This window comes from Mus caroli, unplaced genomic scaffold (genome assembly GCF_978045245.1).
Source record: "Mus caroli unplaced genomic scaffold, Mus_caroli_1 scaffold_2, whole genome shotgun sequence".
NCBI lineage: Eukaryota > Metazoa > Chordata > Mammalia > Rodentia > Muridae > Mus > Mus caroli.
In genome coordinates this window covers 147,921,016-147,938,162 of record NW_028227257.1, presented here as the reverse complement: position 1 = coordinate 147,938,162, position 17,147 = coordinate 147,921,016, and the positions used below count along the sequence as shown (strand labels likewise).

The 17,147-nt window shown below is 48.3% G+C and overlaps 1 protein-coding gene across 9 annotated transcripts in view; it reads right to left on the bottom strand.

Annotated features, from left to right (window-relative positions):
• Nucleotides 1–2,542: 2,542 nt before the first annotated feature.
• Nucleotides 2,543–17,147, bottom strand: part of Garnl3 (GTPase activating Rap/RanGAP domain like 3) — a 151,174-nt gene continuing 136,569 nt past the window's right edge. For all 9 annotated transcript variants that reach the window (XM_085835001.1, XM_021156135.2, XM_021156136.3 and 6 more), the window contains 6 exons: nucleotides 15,509–15,616; nucleotides 13,121–13,239; nucleotides 10,217–10,355; nucleotides 8,229–8,444; nucleotides 7,173–7,299; nucleotides 2,543–3,001 (listed from right to left, as the gene is read on the bottom strand). In XM_085835001.1, coding sequence (XP_085691127.1) covers nucleotides 2,827–3,001; nucleotides 7,173–7,299; nucleotides 8,229–8,444; nucleotides 10,217–10,355; nucleotides 13,121–13,239; nucleotides 15,509–15,616 — 884 coding nt within the window. In that variant the 3' untranslated portion in view covers nucleotides 2,543–2,826. The remainder of the gene's footprint in view (nucleotides 3,002–7,172; nucleotides 7,300–8,228; nucleotides 8,445–10,216; nucleotides 10,356–13,120; nucleotides 13,240–15,508; nucleotides 15,617–17,147) is intronic.

Genomic DNA, 17,147 nt, shown 5'->3' with positions numbered 1-17,147 from the left:
TTGTCTCTAGAAAAGCTCCCCCCCCCCCTTCTATGAGCAAAGCAATACTAGCTTGGTGAGTCAGATCCCTCCCTTGCTTCCTCTGTATCTCTCATACCTTTGTCTCTTATTTAGTCATAAGCGGCTTCATTACTGTCCTTCTGGAAGAATAAATACAGGCTTGATTTTTTTTCCTGTTTCATCAAGATATAACAACAAAAGCGACAGGAAAAATACAGACACAAGCTCCTTAATTTGTATAGCAGAAAAACCAGCAGCCAGCAGCCAGCCATGTGGCACAATCCTGCCTCCCAGTTAGCACTTGGAAGGTCCAGTGGGAGAATCAAGATTCAAGGCCAGCCCTGGCTCCATGAAACTGAACGTCTCCTCCCTAATCCTAAAATAGATAAACAGCAGCCAAGCCCAGCTGATAGGAAATACTTAGCCTGCCTCCGAAAGACACACAGGGCAGAGAGAGGCACACGTTTCTGGGACTAAGAGAACATAAGGTTCAAACCATCTACTCTTTTGGAGTCTGTGTTCTTACCTTAAAAGCAGACAGTCTGGAAGATGGCTCAGTTGATGCAATGCTTGCTTTGCAAGCATGAGAACCTGGGTTTGACCCTCTAGTATTCTTGCAAAAGCAGGTGTGGCAGGGCATGTCTGTAATGCCATCCCTGGGGATCACTGGTCATTCAGCCTAGCATAACTGGTGAGCCCTGCCAGACCCTAGTGAAAGTCCCTGTCTCAAAAACCAAAGTGCATGGTTCTTGAGGACCTCCAGCCTCCGTATGGATCCCTACAAGCCTCCAGCCGGACACAAACCAGAACAGACCTAATAAATCTGCTGGTGGGGTTGCGACGCAGCATGAAGTTGCCTCTAAAGCTAAAGAGAGTCCAGGCACCTTCAGTCCCATGTATCACACTCAACTGTTGTGCAGAAAGGGGAAGGGAAGGGGAGGGAAGGGAGTCCTCCCTTTGGCTTGCAAGGAGGAAGGAGCTAAAGCTCTAACCTCTGATACACACTGTGACATCAGAACTCCTCGGACTTGCTTCCTGTGGGCTGACAATGGGGCCTTGTGGGCATGAAGGGGAATCAGGGTGCTTGGGTAGGTAGGGATTTTAAAAATCAGACTTTGTGGAGGACCTGGGTTGGGTTCCCAGTACCAGTTTGGGCAGCTCCCAAATGCCGGTAACTCCATCTCCAGGGGCTCTGTCCTCTTTTGGCCTTTGTGGGCAACTACAGTCATGTGCACATACAGACAGGGGCACATTGCATACACATAATTTTAAAAATCTTTTTTTTATTATAAAAGATTTTATTATGTATACAGCATCCTACCTGCATGTATGCCTACAGGTCAGAAGAGGACACCAGAGCTCATTGCAGATGGTTGTGAACCACTATGTGGTTTCTGGGAATTGAACTCAGGACTTCTGAAAGAGCAGATAGTATTCTTAACCTCTGAGCCATCTCTCTAGCCCATTAAAAAAAGTCTTTTATAAAAAAAACAATCTGTCTAACACTTATAAAATGAATTTTGGTAAGTGTACATGCATGCATGTATGTGTGTGCCTCCTACTCTTGGAGGTCAGAAGAGGTCATTGAATCCTCTGGAATTGTAGTTACAAAAGGTTGTGAGACACCATGTGGGTGCTGGGAATTAAACCAGGGTCTTTGTGGTGTGAATGTGCTTGGCCCAGGGAGTGGCACTATTAGGAGGTGTGGCCTTGTTGGAGGAAGTGTGTCACTGTGGGGGTGGGCTTTGAGACCTTCCTCCTAGCTGCCTGGAATCCAGTCTTCTGTTTGTCTTCAGAACAAGACATAGAACTCTCAGCTCCTCCTGCACCATGCCTGCCTGGATGCTGCCATGCTTCCATTTTGATGATAATGCACTGAACCTCTGAACCTGTAAGCCAGCTCCAACTAAAATGTTGTCCTTCAAAGAGTTGCCTTGGTCATGGTGTCTCTTCACAGCAATGGAAACCCTAACTAAGAGTCCTCTAAAGTCCTCTTAACCCCTGAGGCATTTCTCCAGCCCTTCACATTCCAATGTATCTATAAGAGGAAGAACAATTGCTAGGTTCACATGAAAGAACACAGCAGGGCTCAGCTCAGCAGCAGCCTGTTTGCCTGGTGCATGCAAGGCCTGGGGATTCATAGCCGACACTGCAAAACAAACCAAACAAGGTGGACCCACTCAAGCCAGGGGATCTGGACACTCTCAACGACAAGGATGCAGGATTTCCCGGCAACACGATCTCCCAGGTGTGAGATGAATTATCCTAAGATGCTGACGGGTGCCCTGGCCTTGTTGTTTGAAAGCAGAGGAAGCAGGAGGCTTCATTCGTCTTTCCCAGGGCTCCAGGCCGGAGTGCAGGGGCCCGACCCCAGTGAACAGGCAGTAACAGGGCCAAGAAAGAAAACTTATTTATATTATAGTAAAATAAAAAAGCAGCATCTTTTTTTCCATAAAAGAAACATATTATATGACATAAGTCAAAATTTTCGAAAAAAATCATTTCCATCTAAACCTATAAAATATGAGAAGGGTGCAGAGAATAAGAATGAACGTTTTTGATTTATTCAAAGTTTTGATCTAAAACCTTAATGAAATCTACCACCTTTATTACAAGGGGACCGACGGTTCTTGAATGGAAAGAAACAGGGTCGAGAAAGATGGCACTGGACACTGGAGAAGTGACCCACTGGCTGAGGGCGCAGGAGGTTTGGTCCGTGGATCGCTGCCTGGCCGAAGGCGCACTGTGTTGAGACTGGACGTTGGAGCTGCTTGAACAGTATAAATTTGCGTAAGAAAACTAAGGATGGCCAACGGGGCATAGACTCTATTTCAAGTCAATGATGTCTTCCTCTGAGGAGGCCATGAGCTGGAAGGGGCTGCTGCCTGAGCCCGGGCTGCTCTCTTTATCCACCACAGTGTCCTGCTCAGAACTTGCTGAGTGGTTATGGCCCTTGGGATTGGCTTCTGATGCCGGACTTTCCAAAATTCCTGATGGGATCCTGGAAGAGAGAAGCTGCTGTCACAGGGTGGGAGGACCGAGGTGAAGAAGTGCAGGGTTTCACTTCTCAGGGAGTCTGTGATCCCACAAATGCCCCAGAGCCCTGAACACTGCCCTCCACCCTGTACACGTGACCTCCTGCGGCCTCCCAGCACTCTGTGAAGCTGGTCCCTTCTTCCCTGTGTCCCTGGCCATGCACCGTGCTCAGAGCAGTGGCTCAGAGTTCTGTTATCTGTGCCCATTCTTACCGTCCAGTCCAAGCCAGCCCTGTGCTGCTTCCTCTGTTCTTGACCCTTAGCAAAGCGGACCTGCTACCCGCCTTTCTACTATGATTTATTACTCTTGTTGTTTATGTTGTTTATCATTATTTTTATTTTATGCAAATTGATGTTTGTTATGCATGTATATCTTTATACCTGTGCATCTCTGTCCCCTTAGAGGCTAAAAGAGGGTATTGGATCCTCTAGAACTGGAATGACAGATAATTATGAGCTACCATGTGAGTACTGGGAATTGAACTGAGTCCTCAAAGATCAAACAATAAATGCTGTTAACTGCTGAGATATCTTTCCAGCCCTTAATATTATTATTGTGAACCAGGGTCATGCTAGCCTTGAACTTACAATGATTCTTCTGTTTCTACTTCCTAGGTGCTGATATTCCAGGCCTGAGCCATCATGCCCAGCTACTTACAGTGGGTTTGTTGCTGTTGTTTGTTTAACACTATTTGCTAGGTGGTGGTGCTGCACACCTTTAATGCCAGCATTCAGGAGGAGGAGGCAGAGGGAGAGGCAGAGAGAGGCAGAGAGGGGCAGAGAGAGGCAGAGAGGGGCAGAGAGGGGCAGAGAGAGGCAGAGAGAGGCAGAGAGGGGCAGAGAGGGGCAGAGAGGGGCAGAGAGAGGCAGAGAGAGGCAGAGAGGGGCAGAGAGGGGCAGAGAGAGGCAGAGAGAGGCAGAGAGAAGCAGAGAGGGGCAGAGAGAGGCAGAGAGAGGCAGAGAGAAGCAGAGAGGGGCAGAGAGAGGCAGAGAGAGGCAGAGAGAGGCAGAGAGAGGCAGAGAGGGGCAGAGAGGGGCAGAGAGAGGCAGAGAGAGGCAGAGAGGGGCAGAGAGGGGCAGAGAGGGGCAGAGAGAGGCAGAGAGAGGCAGAGAGGGGCAGAGAGGGGCAGAGAGAGGCAGAGAGAGGCAGAGAGAAGCAGAGAGGGGCAGAGAGAGGCAGAGAGAGGCAGAGAGAAGCAGAGAGGGGCAGAGAGAGGCAGAGAGAGGCAGAGAGAGGCAGAGAGGGGCAGAAAGAGGCAGAGAGAGGCAGAGAGAGGCAGAGAGGGGCAGAGAGAGGCAGAGAGAGGCAGAGAGGGGCAGAGAGAGGCAGAGAGGGTCAGAGAGAGGCAGAGAGGGGCAGAGAGAGGCAGAGAGAGGCAGAGAGAGGCAGAGAGAAGCAGAGAGGGGCAGAGAGAGGCAGAGAGGGGCAGAGAGAGGCAGAGAGAAGCAGAGAGGGGCAGAGAGAGGCAGAGAGGGGCAGAGAGAGGCAGAGAGAGAGGCAGAGAGAAGCAGAGAGGGGCAGAGAGAGGCAGAGAGAGGCAGAGAGGGGCAGAGAGGGGCAGAGAGGGGCAGAGAGAGGCAGAGAGGGGCAGAGAGGGGCAGAGAGGGGCAGAGAGAGGCAGAGAGAGGCAGAGAGAAGCAGAGAGGGGCAGAGAGAGGCAGAGAGAGGCAGAGAGAGGCAGAGAGAGGCAGAGAGAGGCAGAGAGGGGCAGAGAGAGGCAGAGAGAGGCAGAGAGAGGCAGAGAGAGGCAGAGAGAGGCAGAGAGAGGCAGAGAGAAGCAGAGAGGCAGAGAGGGGCAGAGAGAGGCAGAGAGAGGCAGAGAGAGGCAGAGAGGGGCAGAGAGGGGCAGAGAGAGGCAGAGAGAGGCAGAGAGAGGCAGAGAGGGGCAGAGAGAGGCAGAGAGAGGCAGAGAGAAGCAGAGAGAAGCAGAGAGGCAGAGAGAGGCAGAGAGAGGCAGAGAGAGGCAGAGAGGGGCAGAGAGAGGCAGAGAGAGGCAGAGAGGGGCAGAGAGAGGCAGAGAGAGGCAGAGAGAGGCAGAGAGGGGCAGAGAGGGGCAGAGAGAGGCAGAGAGAGGCAGAGAGAGGCAGAGAGGGGCAGAGAGAGGCAGAGAGGGGCAGAGAGAGGCAGAGAGAGGCAGAGAGAGGCAGAGAGAAGCAGAGAGGGGCAGAGAGAGGCAGAGAGGGGCAGAGAGAAGCAGAGAGGGGCAGAGAGAGGCAGAGAGAGGCAGAGAGAAGCAGAGAGGCAGAGGCAGAGGCAGAGACATTTGACAATGAGACATATCTACTCCTGACAGCACCCCCTTCTTAGTTCAAAGAAGAATTGAGCATCTTCACATCCAAGCAAGGTTGCTGATTATGACAAGGTAGCCACTGAGTGGAAACTGCCTATTTCATCTGTAGAATAAATACTATCCAGAAAAAGGACACATTATGCAAAATAGTCAACTCTTGGCTCTGCCAAGACAGGGTATGCAGGTAATTCTGTTTTGCTAGGGTCTGTCAGATGATCGTGGGCCAGCATGCTAAAGACTGATGCTATAGGTTTTGAGTAATTAATGGGCTGTCCAGGCAGTCAGCTGTCTCTACGGTTGTTTGAGAAGCTGTTTGGTGCTTCCTAAATACCCAGGTAATGTTTAAATAGTTTTCAGATTTCTGACAGGGCTGAAGACTAGTTTTAGTCTCAAAATTATACTCAAGTTGTTTAACATTAGGAGAGAGGTTATAGAGTGGAAGACATGTTTTCAGATAGCACTGTCAGCTGAAGTCTAACATACTCCAGTTAGAATCATAATTCTTTCAGTTGGAGTGATGGTAGAGTACTTTATCTAATTAACAAATATGATGGACTGGATGTCATTTTTATATCATACTATATAATTTACATGATTGTTATGTCTGGGAGAAGAGTTTTCTTTTTGATATTTTTTATTGGACAGAAAAGGTGAGGTGTAAGGGGCAGTGCTTATGTTAAAGTCCTGTTCCCCACTTGGTTTTTGATCTGTCAGAATGCTTTGGGCCAGTTGCTGGGCGGAGGTAAAGGTGGGACTTCTGGGCCCTGCAGGTAGAGAGGGAGATGTAAGGAAGGAGGTCTGGGCAACCAACTGAGGTCTTGGGAGGAACTGGGGCCTGTGGCTACTACTACAGTCAGGGATGATTGGCAGGGACTAGGTGGGATGAGCCACTGAAGTTTAGGGCAGGAGGGAGGTCTGGAGCTAAGAGCATAGATAAAGGCTCATTTTCCAGGTGGGAGATAGCAGTGCCCAGCAATTGTGCCAGAAGGCAAGTAGAGAAGGAGTGAACTGTGTGTTTATTGTTTGTCCTGGGATTCAAGGGAAGCTGGGCAGGGACTGATATTGTGGTCACCTCCCGGAGTAAAGGCGGTTAGAGCTTAAAAACTACATGCTACAACCTTTTCTAAAAAACAAACAAACCCCATCTCTTTCTGTATTGTTTTTTCTCACATACATGTGTACATTTGTGTGTGTGCATGTGCACAGTTTTGTGCGTGTCAGGCAAGGCTCTAGCTGAGCTGCCTCTAGTCTCTCAATATATTTTAGTGAACATCTGCTTGATTGCTGGTGACAGTGTTCTCTTGTCTCAGCCCTGTGGTGTCAGCTGTCCTTTCTGGGACCTTCATAGGGGGTGGGTACTGACCCTGTAGGGTGCTGGGCTAGTAGACTCTTGGTGTTAGTATTCCTTCTAGGCTTTGCCCCACAGTTACCTGGCAACAGCCAGATATGCCTGAGTCACTATAAAAGAGGCTGTTTACCCCTCCTCACTCTTTTATCCTCTTACTCTCTGCCTCTTCTCCCTCTTTCCCCACTTATCCCCCCTCTCTCTCCACATGCTCCTGGCCAGTCTCTCCTCCCCCCTCTTCTCTGCCTTTCTCTGTTTCTACTCCATCTTCATCTCCCCTCCCCATTCCCTAAATAAACTCTATTCTATACAGTATCTGTTGTATGGCTAGTACCTCAGGGGGAAGGGATGCCTCAGCATGGGTCTGTGGAGGTACCTCTCCCACCTCACCATACCTGTCTCTATCAAACATATCCTGGCTCTTTCTTTCTTTTTATAAACATAACACCTGGGCATGCTGGCGTCCGCTGGCCACCGTCCCTCAGAGCAGGGCCTTCTTACCTGTCACTACTAGCTGACCTCACAGTCTCTGGCTTGGGGCCTCCTTGGCTTTCTTCCAATCGCTTCCGGGTTTTTGATTTGGCCCTTGGTGCCCCCTCTGTTTTGGTTCCACCATCATCAGAGAGGCCTACGTTATAGAGGAAAACCACAGGCCAGTGGGCCATTACCACAGGGGACAGAAAGTTCTTTGCAAATTTCACACAGGCATATCATAAGTTTTGATCAAATCTACCCCACTTCCTTCCAGTGTTCCTGCCCACTTTATTTTATTTTTGGTTTTTTGAGACAGGGTTTCTCTGGGTAGCTCTGGTTGTCCTGGACCAGAGCTTTGTAGACCAGGTTAGCCTCAAACTCAGAGATCCACCTGCCTCTGCCTCTGGACTGCTGGGATTAAAGGTGTGCACTGTCTTTTGTTCTCATTGCTTGTTTCCCCTGTTAATATGGCTTGGTCAGCTTTTCGTCTTAGTACTAGAGATCACCACCATCCCTAGTGGAAAATGGTGCAGTATTCTTTGGTGTAATTATATGTAATTATAATTGACAGATTTATAAATCTCTTCTGAGAGGGAGCTTCTTTACATTATTTTATCATATTATTTGTGTGTGGATGAGAGGACAGCTTGAGTCAGCTCTCCTTCAGCCATATATATCCTGGAGCTCCAACTCAGGCTGTCAAACTTGAAAGGAGTGCTTGAACCCTCTGAGCCTCCTCACTGGACCCATTGTCCACCCCCCTTTTAAAAGATGTCATTTTCTTTCTTTTTTAAAACGTATTTATTTATTATGTATACATAATGTTCTGCCTGCATGTATGCCTGCAAGCCAGAAGAGGGCACCAGATCTCATTATATAGATGTCTGTGAGCCACCATGTGGTTGCTGGGAATTGAACTCAGGACCTTTGGAAGAGCAGTCAGTGCTCTTAACCTCTGAGCCATCTCTCCAGCCCCACTTGGTTCCCCTTTAACCTCTGGGTTTTGAAAATGATAGACAGCCAAAGGTGAAACCGCTGGTCTAGTCACAAGCCATGGGGACAAAGCCTGGCAGCCATGATTACCTAGCAGTTCCCTGCGGGTCCTGCTCGCAATCTCTTTAATTTCCATGCGGGAGAGGGATAAGGAATGCGTGACAGGAATGGCAGCGACTCCAAGGCCGATGGAGGTGGGCGGGGTGATGACCTTGGAGACTAAGGGTGATTTCAGAGGTCGCTCGATGCTTCTGCCCACAAGGTTTCTAAGTGGAATCTTGTACAGATTTTTAGACTGAATTTCACCTGAAACACAATTCGGAAAAGACCAGAACTTTAGGCTCATGTAATTATAACAGAACAACTTCTTTCTTTAAAAGTTTTAAAGTCCAAGCCGGGCAGTGGTGGTGTTTGCCTTTAATCCCAGCACTATGGAGGCAGAGGCAGGTGGGTCTCTGACTTTGAGGCTAGCCTGGTCTATACAGAGAGTTTCAGGATAGCCGGGGCTACATGGAGAAACCCTGTCTTAAAAAAAATCCAAAAAAACAACCAACCAAACAACAACAACAAAACCAACAAACCAAACAAAACTCTCCAAAAGTTTTAAATTACATTTATTGTGTGTGCACATGTGTCCATGTATGGAGGTCAGATGTCCCAGGACTCAGCTCTTTTTCCATCTGTGACACAGGGATCCAGCTCAGCTCATCAGGCCAGATGGCAAGTGCCTTTACCTGAGGACCATCTTCCTGGTCTGAAGTGACTTCTTGTTCCTTCACATAATTAGCATGAAGACGCTTCCTTCCTTTTTCCTATTAATTTATTTTTTATTCACTTTTTCCCCAATTGCTGCAAAGCTTCCCTTTTCTTGAGTGAATCTGATAAAATACATTTGCTGCCAGTTGTGCTTACCAGAAAAATAGTCAAGGCAAGGAGAGCAAGGACCTGCACCTGGGACACTCATCCTAACAATAAACCATAAAGATGACTGATGGGCAAGGAGTTACAATAACCCTTGCTGTTCCCAGCCTCACAGGAATTTGGCAAAGGCCTCTGGGATATCAGCAAACCTAGAGTGACACACTGTGGCCTGAGGGCTGAAGATTTAGCCTCAAAACCCACTAGCTCCCCCACGAAACCCACTAGCTCCCCCACAAAACCCACTAGCACTCTCCACGAAACCCACTAGCTCCCCCTCAAAACCCACTAACACCCTCCACGAAACCCACTAGCTCCCCCACGAAACCCACTAGCTCCCCCATGAAACCCACTAGCTCCCACCACGAAACCCACTAGCTCCCCCACGAAACCCACTAGCTCCCCCATGAAACCCACTAGCTCCCACCACGAAACCCACTAGCTCCCCCACGAAACCTACTAGCTCCCCCACAAAACCCACTAGCTCCCCCATGAAACCCACTAGCTCCCCCATGAAACCCACTAGCTCCCCCACAAAACCCACTAGCTCCCCCACAAACCCACTAGCTCCCCCACAAAACCCACTAGCTCCCTCCACGAAACCCACTAGCTCCCCCATGAAACCCACTAGCTCCCCCACAAAACCCACTAGCTCCCCCACGAAACCCACTAGCTCCCCCCCCCCCAGGAGAAACACATGAAGCTTGCAGCTGCATGCACTCTGGCCCTTTTCCCTTTTCCACACTGAAGCAATGTTTTGCATAGCGGGATTTCGTCTGTTTTTGTTTGTTGTCTGAGTCCGTGTGGGATTCTCTGTCTCATTCACCTCACAAGTGTTGGGAGCAGAGCCAAGCAAGTTCTTCCTGGTTTACTGGCTTTACACAGTGACAATGTCAACAACTACTTCTTGTACAATTTTGTTTTGTTTTTTCTTTTTTCCAAGATGGAACTTTTCTGTGTAGCCCTGGCTGCCCTGGTATTCGATCTGTAAATCAGACTGTCCCGGAACTCAGAGATCTGCCTGCCTCTGCCTCCTGAGAGCTGGGATTAAAGGCGTGTAGCCTGAACGGAACTTTTATAGCAGGTGTAGCTCTGACAATAACCCTAAGACCTCAGGCTCTAAAGCGTGTATTAAGAAGACAGGAAAAGCTAGACTTTACCTTCCCCCAGGGAAGAAGGAAACAGTGGAGTGTCCCGGGCTGGTGGTGTCTGAGGAGACGTGTGGGCACTGGCTCCCTTTGAGCTGCCTCCAGATGAGCCTTCATGCACAGTCGTGGCTGCTGTGAAGTATATATCTGACTGGAAAGAAAGAGGAAGCGTTACCAGCTGCCCTGTGTGCCAGGCTCTGCACACACTGGCTGTCCTGCACCCCTGCCAAGGCCCTGACTGGTCCCCAGGCTAGAGCATGACTTCCTGACCATCAGAGCCTGCAGTCCAGGTCTGCTTCTGACCCAGCCCTATTTCCCAAGGTTTGCTTTCCTCCTCTCTGCACAACACAAGGCAGAGTCTCAGGATTGGGACAGACCTTGGGGATTCCATCAGGACCATTCTGCAGTGAGAAAAATGGATGCTTGCTTCACTCAGTCAGCAGATACGCCAGCATGGCTGTCCATCTGCTGATTTTGGTGACCACAGTAATACGACATTACATGTGTCTCTGAGAGCCAACTCTCAGGAATTTCACAAGTCTGATCTTTACAAGTCTAATTTATTTATTTATTATATGTAAGTACACTGTAGCTGTCTTCAGACACTCCAGAAGAGGGCGAGTTACGGATGGTTGTTAGCCACCATGTGGTTGCTGGGATTTGAACTCTGGACCTTTGGAAGAGCAGTCGGGTGCTCTTACCCACTGAGCCATCTCACCAGCCCCCACAGTCTGATCTTAAACATGGCTATCAATAAAAATTTAAAGCTATAAAATTAGTTTTGTGACTGGGTATTGCTGAAACTGGAGCTAGGCTGGTGGCCAGCACACACCAGGGTAATAGGCATGTTTGTGGCCACACTCAGAATTTTACATGAGTGCTGGGGACTTGAACTCAGGTCCTCATGCTTGCTCTGCAAACACTTCTACATGTTGAACCCTCTCCCCAAACAAATGGTATAAACTTAAATATGTCAGAATTAACATCAGAATCTAACCATTCTTAATTATTTGGCTATATTTACTATTACTTGGGAACTCCCGTGTGGCTTTTCCTGACTCTGGTGTCATCATATCGAATGGATGGACTCTCAGCATCAGATACTAGTACGAAGTTAGATAAAACTGTGTTGAGCAGGCAGTGGTGGCGCATGCTTTTAATTCCAGCACTTGGGAGGCAGAGGCAGGCGGATTTCTGAGTTTGAGGCCAGCCTGGTCTGCAGAATGAGTTCCAGGACAGCCAGAGTTACAGAGAAACCCTGTCTCGAAAAACCAAAAAAACAAAAAACTCAACCCAACCCAACCCAACCCAAATTGTATTGAGTCTAGGGCTACAGCCGGAGTAAGTTCTGGTTTAAGAGGTGTGATTTGTTTCTGGTGAGAAATATTTTTTTTAAACTTGTTTAATATTATGTGTGTGTTTCCAAATATATGTCTTAGGTACCATATACATGCAGAAGGACTAGATCCCCTGGAACAGACATTGTGATCCACCACATGGGTACTGGGAACTGAACCTGGGTCCTTTGCAAGAATACTAAGGGATCTTAACCACTGAGCTATCTCTCCAGCCCAGAAATTAATTCAACAGTTGATTACATATTAGGTGTTTTTGTTTCTGAGTTAAAGTTTTACTTGTATCGCAGACTAGCTTGAACATCACTAGGCAGTTCAGACTGGTCTCAAGCACAACAGCAATCCTCCAAACAGCTTGTAAGTGCTGGGCTTGCAGATGTGAGCCACATATCTAGCTCACATCTGGTTTCAGGACAGATCTCTTGCCATAAACCCACTGGGACAATAATGAGTAGATCAAGGTAGGACGCCAACTGTAAACTTAGGGTGAAGTTGAACCTGTGGCTTGGTTATAGATGCAAGGGTTCAGAAAAAAAATGTATCTTCTGAGAACTAAGTGGTTTTAGGTTTTATGGAGATGGGCGTATTATACTGTTATCTGTACACTAAGGTTATGTTACATCAGTAAACTCACAGTGTGATTCACATGCACACACGTTTTTAACATGTCCATATTTTGGAAGCACTGGTCTACACACAGGCACATGGTCACAGCCGTGGTGCAGCAGGGAGGCACAGGAGCAGCTGTCTCCAACCATCATGACTAAGACCAGGACTGGGAAGGAGCCGGAAGGGACGGGGCAGGGGCATGGCCTGGAAGAGTGAGAGGGGCCTTTGTGGGGTGGAATCACGGTGCGGACACTAGACAAAGTCACCCTGGGTCATGTTTTCCAGTGTCCTTCCAATTTGCGCATCCCCTGAGTTACTGGTGTGGGTTAGTAGATGAGCCATGTTTCACATGGCTGAAACACCTGAAACTGAAGCTCGGCAGTGAGGAACATGCAAGCTCCGGGTAAAGGCACCAAGGTAAAGGCTTGCCACCAAGCCTGGCAGCTGGCATTTAAGATCTGAGAGCCACACTGTGAAAGGAAGGAGCTGACTGAGGCAGGTGGTGCATGCAGACATATACAGTCATAGACAGACAGACAAGACACACCACCAATCATAGTTACAGATGAAGAGAAGAAGGTGCTATTACACAGTTGAGTGCCTGAGCTGCCGTGGGACCACTGGGTCTCCTGAAGCAGGGAGCACTTTGTGGAGGTGTCCTGTCTCCACCTCCCACATAGGTTCCAGGGACTAAGCCGAGGTCATCAGGTGTGTACAGCAAATGCTTCCCTTTTGCTGAGCCACTTCGCCAACCCTACAAGGAGGGCGCGCGCGCACACACACACACACACACACACACACACACACACACACACGGTAACCCTGCTGACCAATCCACACAGCAGTTCCACCTCCCTTTTGGCATCCACACAGAACAGCTGGCCTGGTGTGATGAGTAGGTCTTGCTCACTGGATCGCTCAGGATGCTAAGGCCATATTGCATTCCACTCACCCTGGAGGCCACGAGCTGCAGCTGTGGCACAACTGCCGTATGGACCAGGTTCCCATTCACCACCAGGCGGATCTCCATGGAGTCGGTAGTAAAGGCCAGGAGGTATGGGAAGGCGCAGACTGCAAGGGAACAGATGGGCTAGCTGGCTGAACTTGTTCAGTCATCCTCAACACTCTAGACACTTCTGTCACATGGGTGGTCCTGTCTCCCAGGGGCGTACTCTAACCAGTTGTCATGGCTACACCCCTGTCTGATGCTCCATTATTTGGTCTTCCAGTGGTTCAGCTGGCCAGTCTTGTGGGAGTTACCCCACACTCACCAGAGTGCATCTTGACACCCTTTTGGCACGTGACGGCTTGAAAAGTTCCCTTTGCCCTTCGTGCCTGGCTCGGCCCATGTGTCTCTAGCACTGCCACCCTTCTCTGTGCCCCTCTGGCTTGTGTTCCAGGCAGAAGCTGTGTCCTTCAGAGCATCCCTGCACTGAGATGCTTCTGTCACAGGTGGAGCTCCTCCTCCCAGTACTGCTATGACATGCTGACCTCCCACACCACAGCCACCTCTCTGGCTGGTCCTTCAGCTTGCTGTCCACCCTGACCTCGCTCTGTACTCTACATAGGTGACCTGTCTGATCTGGGCATATCCTTGGTAACTCGTTCTGTGTGCTGTGCTCTGCCTCGGGTTCCGTTCTCTCCAGTGCTTGGCTCAATGCCTGGAGGAGGTCAGTTTTCATTCTTCCTTTGGCCTACCTCATCTGTCGTCAGAGCCTGACTGGGCGAGTCTCTCAGGTCTACTCTCTCAAAAACTCTCCACTGTGGGTCTTTTAGGAGACAGGGTGTTTTTGTTCTTGATTTTTTTTTTTTTTAAAGACAAGTTGGCCTTGAATTTGCTAGAGGTTCCTTACCTCCACTATTCATGTGCGGGGTTGCAGGTCTGTGCTAGCACAGCCTGCACCTCAGCAGGGTGACTCTCTGATACCTACTGTGGCTCTATAAACACAACCTTCATACCTGTATCCTGGTGTTTAGTTTTAAAGTTTTTATTCTTTTTTTTAAAAATTTATTTATTTATTATTATAAGTAAGTACACTGTAGCTGTCTTCAGACGCACCAGAAGAGGGCATCAGATTTCATTATGGGTGGTTGACAACCACCATGTGGTTGCTGGGATTTGAACTCAGGACCTTCGGAAGGGCAGTCAGTGCTCTTACCCACTGAGCCATCTCACCTGCTCCCTTTTTAGCACTTTTTTTTTTTTTTCGAGACAGGGTTTCTCTGTGTAGCCCTGGCTGTCCTAGAACTCATTTTGTAGACCAGGCTGGCCTTGAACTCAGAAATCTGCCTGCCTCTGCCTCCTGAGTGCTGGGATTAAAGGCGTGTGCCACTACCGCCCGGCTTAAAGTTTTTATTCTTATTATTTGTAGTGTTGGGACTAGAATCCAGGGCCTTGTGGCTGCCAGGCAGGCTCTGTACTTTAGAGCCATGTCTTAGCACCTGGGAACTTGACCTTTCTTCGTTTCTCCCTCCCTCCCTCCCTCCCTCCCTCCCTCCCTCCCTCCCTCCCTCCCTCCCTCCCTCCCTCCCTCCCTCCCTCCCTCCCATTTCTTTCTTTTTCTTCTTTCTTTCTTTCTTTCTTTCTTTCTTTCTTTCTTTCTTTCTCTCTCTCTCTCTCTCTCTCTCTCTCTCTCTCTCTCTCTCTCTCTCTCTCTCCTTTCTCTCTGTGTTTGGTTTTTTGAGACAGCATTTCTCTATGTAGCCCTGGCTGTCCTGAGACTTAGAAATTAGCCTCCCTCTGCTTCTTGAGTATTAGGATCAAAGATGTGTGCCCAGCTTAATTTTACTTTTTAAAATTACATTTTAATATGTGTGGTGGTGGATGGGTGTGCATATGTGGTGGTCAGGGGACAACTTGTAAGGGTCAGTTCTCTCCTTTAATCATATTGGGTTGGGTCATCAGAATTCATTGGGCTTCCAGCCAGCATCTATGCCGACTGAGCCGTCTCGCCAGCTCCACGCTGGCATTTCAGTAGCAGGCATTGTCAGCCCCTGCCTGAGGTTCTGAAAGCTCAGGTTTCAAGGCAGTAAGAACAGAACTGAGATACAAGTGCTTCTCTCCCAGCCAGTCGGTGTACTGGCTGGAGACCCGGCTTGAGGATTTTAGAAAAGGCCTGCCAGGTACTGCCAAATTATATTTCATTGCTTTCAAATTTCATGTGCCTAGGAATTTCTGAGAAGAGTCTAAAAGGGGAGCATAAAATTATCTAACAGCAGACTCCTTGAAAGATGTCCAAGTCCCCAGTAGCTTGCAAGGAAGTTCCAGTTGTTCCCAGGGGACCAAGCCCTGCAGGTGGGATCAGCCAGGGGCACAGAACCACAATAAGGTTTTTCTTACCAATTGCATATGGAGCCTGGTTCCAACAGAACTGGAAATCCGATGCCGAGGGTTGAAGCAAAAAAGAGCCACCGTTAAAGGGGCAAACCTTTTTATAGATGCAACTATCTGCAATGAAAACAAGAGCGACTGGTTTTGTTAGAGATGGCACCTAGATCTCTGCAGCCAGAGACACAGCAGCTAGGGCAGCTCGGGCAGCATCCTCCCAGTAGTTCTCTGCACCCAGGCTGGACTTGACTCTGCAGCAATGCTCCTGCCCCACCTTCTCACCTGCTGGGATTACAAGTGTTAGTCACACACTCAGCTCTCCCTGCTAGTTCACTACAAATAGCCATAGACAACCCTCGGGCCAAATTCTGAGGGTTGTGAGGCAGTTACTGTGTATGCTAACAGCTGCCACCTAGAGAAAATTTTCTGTGTGCCAAGCATGGAGCTTTAAGAAGACTGTCTGACTTCAGAAAGTAGATGCCATTATCCTGTAAGCTCACTTTGAGATTGGAAGAGGTAAGGTGGTCTGTCCTGAGTCTCATGGCTCTACCAGGGGCAGAGTATTTGAATGATGCTAGGCCAGGCTGCAGAGCCCAAGTGCTTCCTACCTATGCATAGCATCATGCTAGACAAAGACTCAGAATGGGCAGCCCACAGTGGAGGAAGCCTTTCTACAAGGCAGGTCACTCTTGAGTCTCACTTCTGACAAGTATGATGAGAGTTGCATATGCCCCTCCCCCAATCAGGACAATTAATAACTAGCAGGTGATCTTCCTGAGATGAGTCTGCCTTGGGTTAAAATAATCCATAACAGATTTGCTCCCATAGGCAAGGCCCAGGAGAAAATCATTTTAGAAAAGATTCCTGCTATTAATATGCTATCCTGTTATTATTAAACATACATTAAAATCACTAGGTATTAGCCTATCCTTTTGAGCAGATCTCTACAGATCTATGAAGGTGTACTGTTTTGTAGTGATGCTATATAGACAAATAGATGACTTCTTAATTCTTAATGATGGACCTATAAGAATTCCTCAAATCATATCAGTATTTATTAAGCTCTTTTTTTTTTATAGTGGAACTGCTATTAGATCCTTTTTGTTTTTGTTTTTGTTTTTCAAGACAGGGTTTCTCTGTATAGTCTTGGCTGTCCTGGAACTCACTTTGTAGACCAGGCTGGCCTCGAACTCAGAAATCCGCCTGCCTCTGCCTCCCAAGTGCTGGGATTAAAGGCGTGCACCACCACGCCTGGCCTATTAGATCCTTTTTGATAGTCAAAACTGCACTGAGAACTCTGCCAGTCTCTGACACCAGTTAATTGCTTCTACTACTCAGAGCACATTCCAAGAGGTTGTAAAACTATTAACCAAGGGTCATAGAAAGGGAACTAATGATTCACTATAGGTGCTAGGGCAGAAGATAAAATATTGACTGGGCTTGTCTATAGGAAACCTCACTAATAGCTTAGTTGTGTGCTTTAACTCTCTGTGAGCCTGTGGAGCTGTGACAGGTGCTTAGCTAGATGATCACTCCTAATGGGTACACGTGTAAATGTGCACTGTTGTAAGCGTGGTTTCTGATTTATGATTTGAATTTATGTGTAAACTTGTGATGAACTTTTTACCATGTGATCTCGTATTATGAAAGA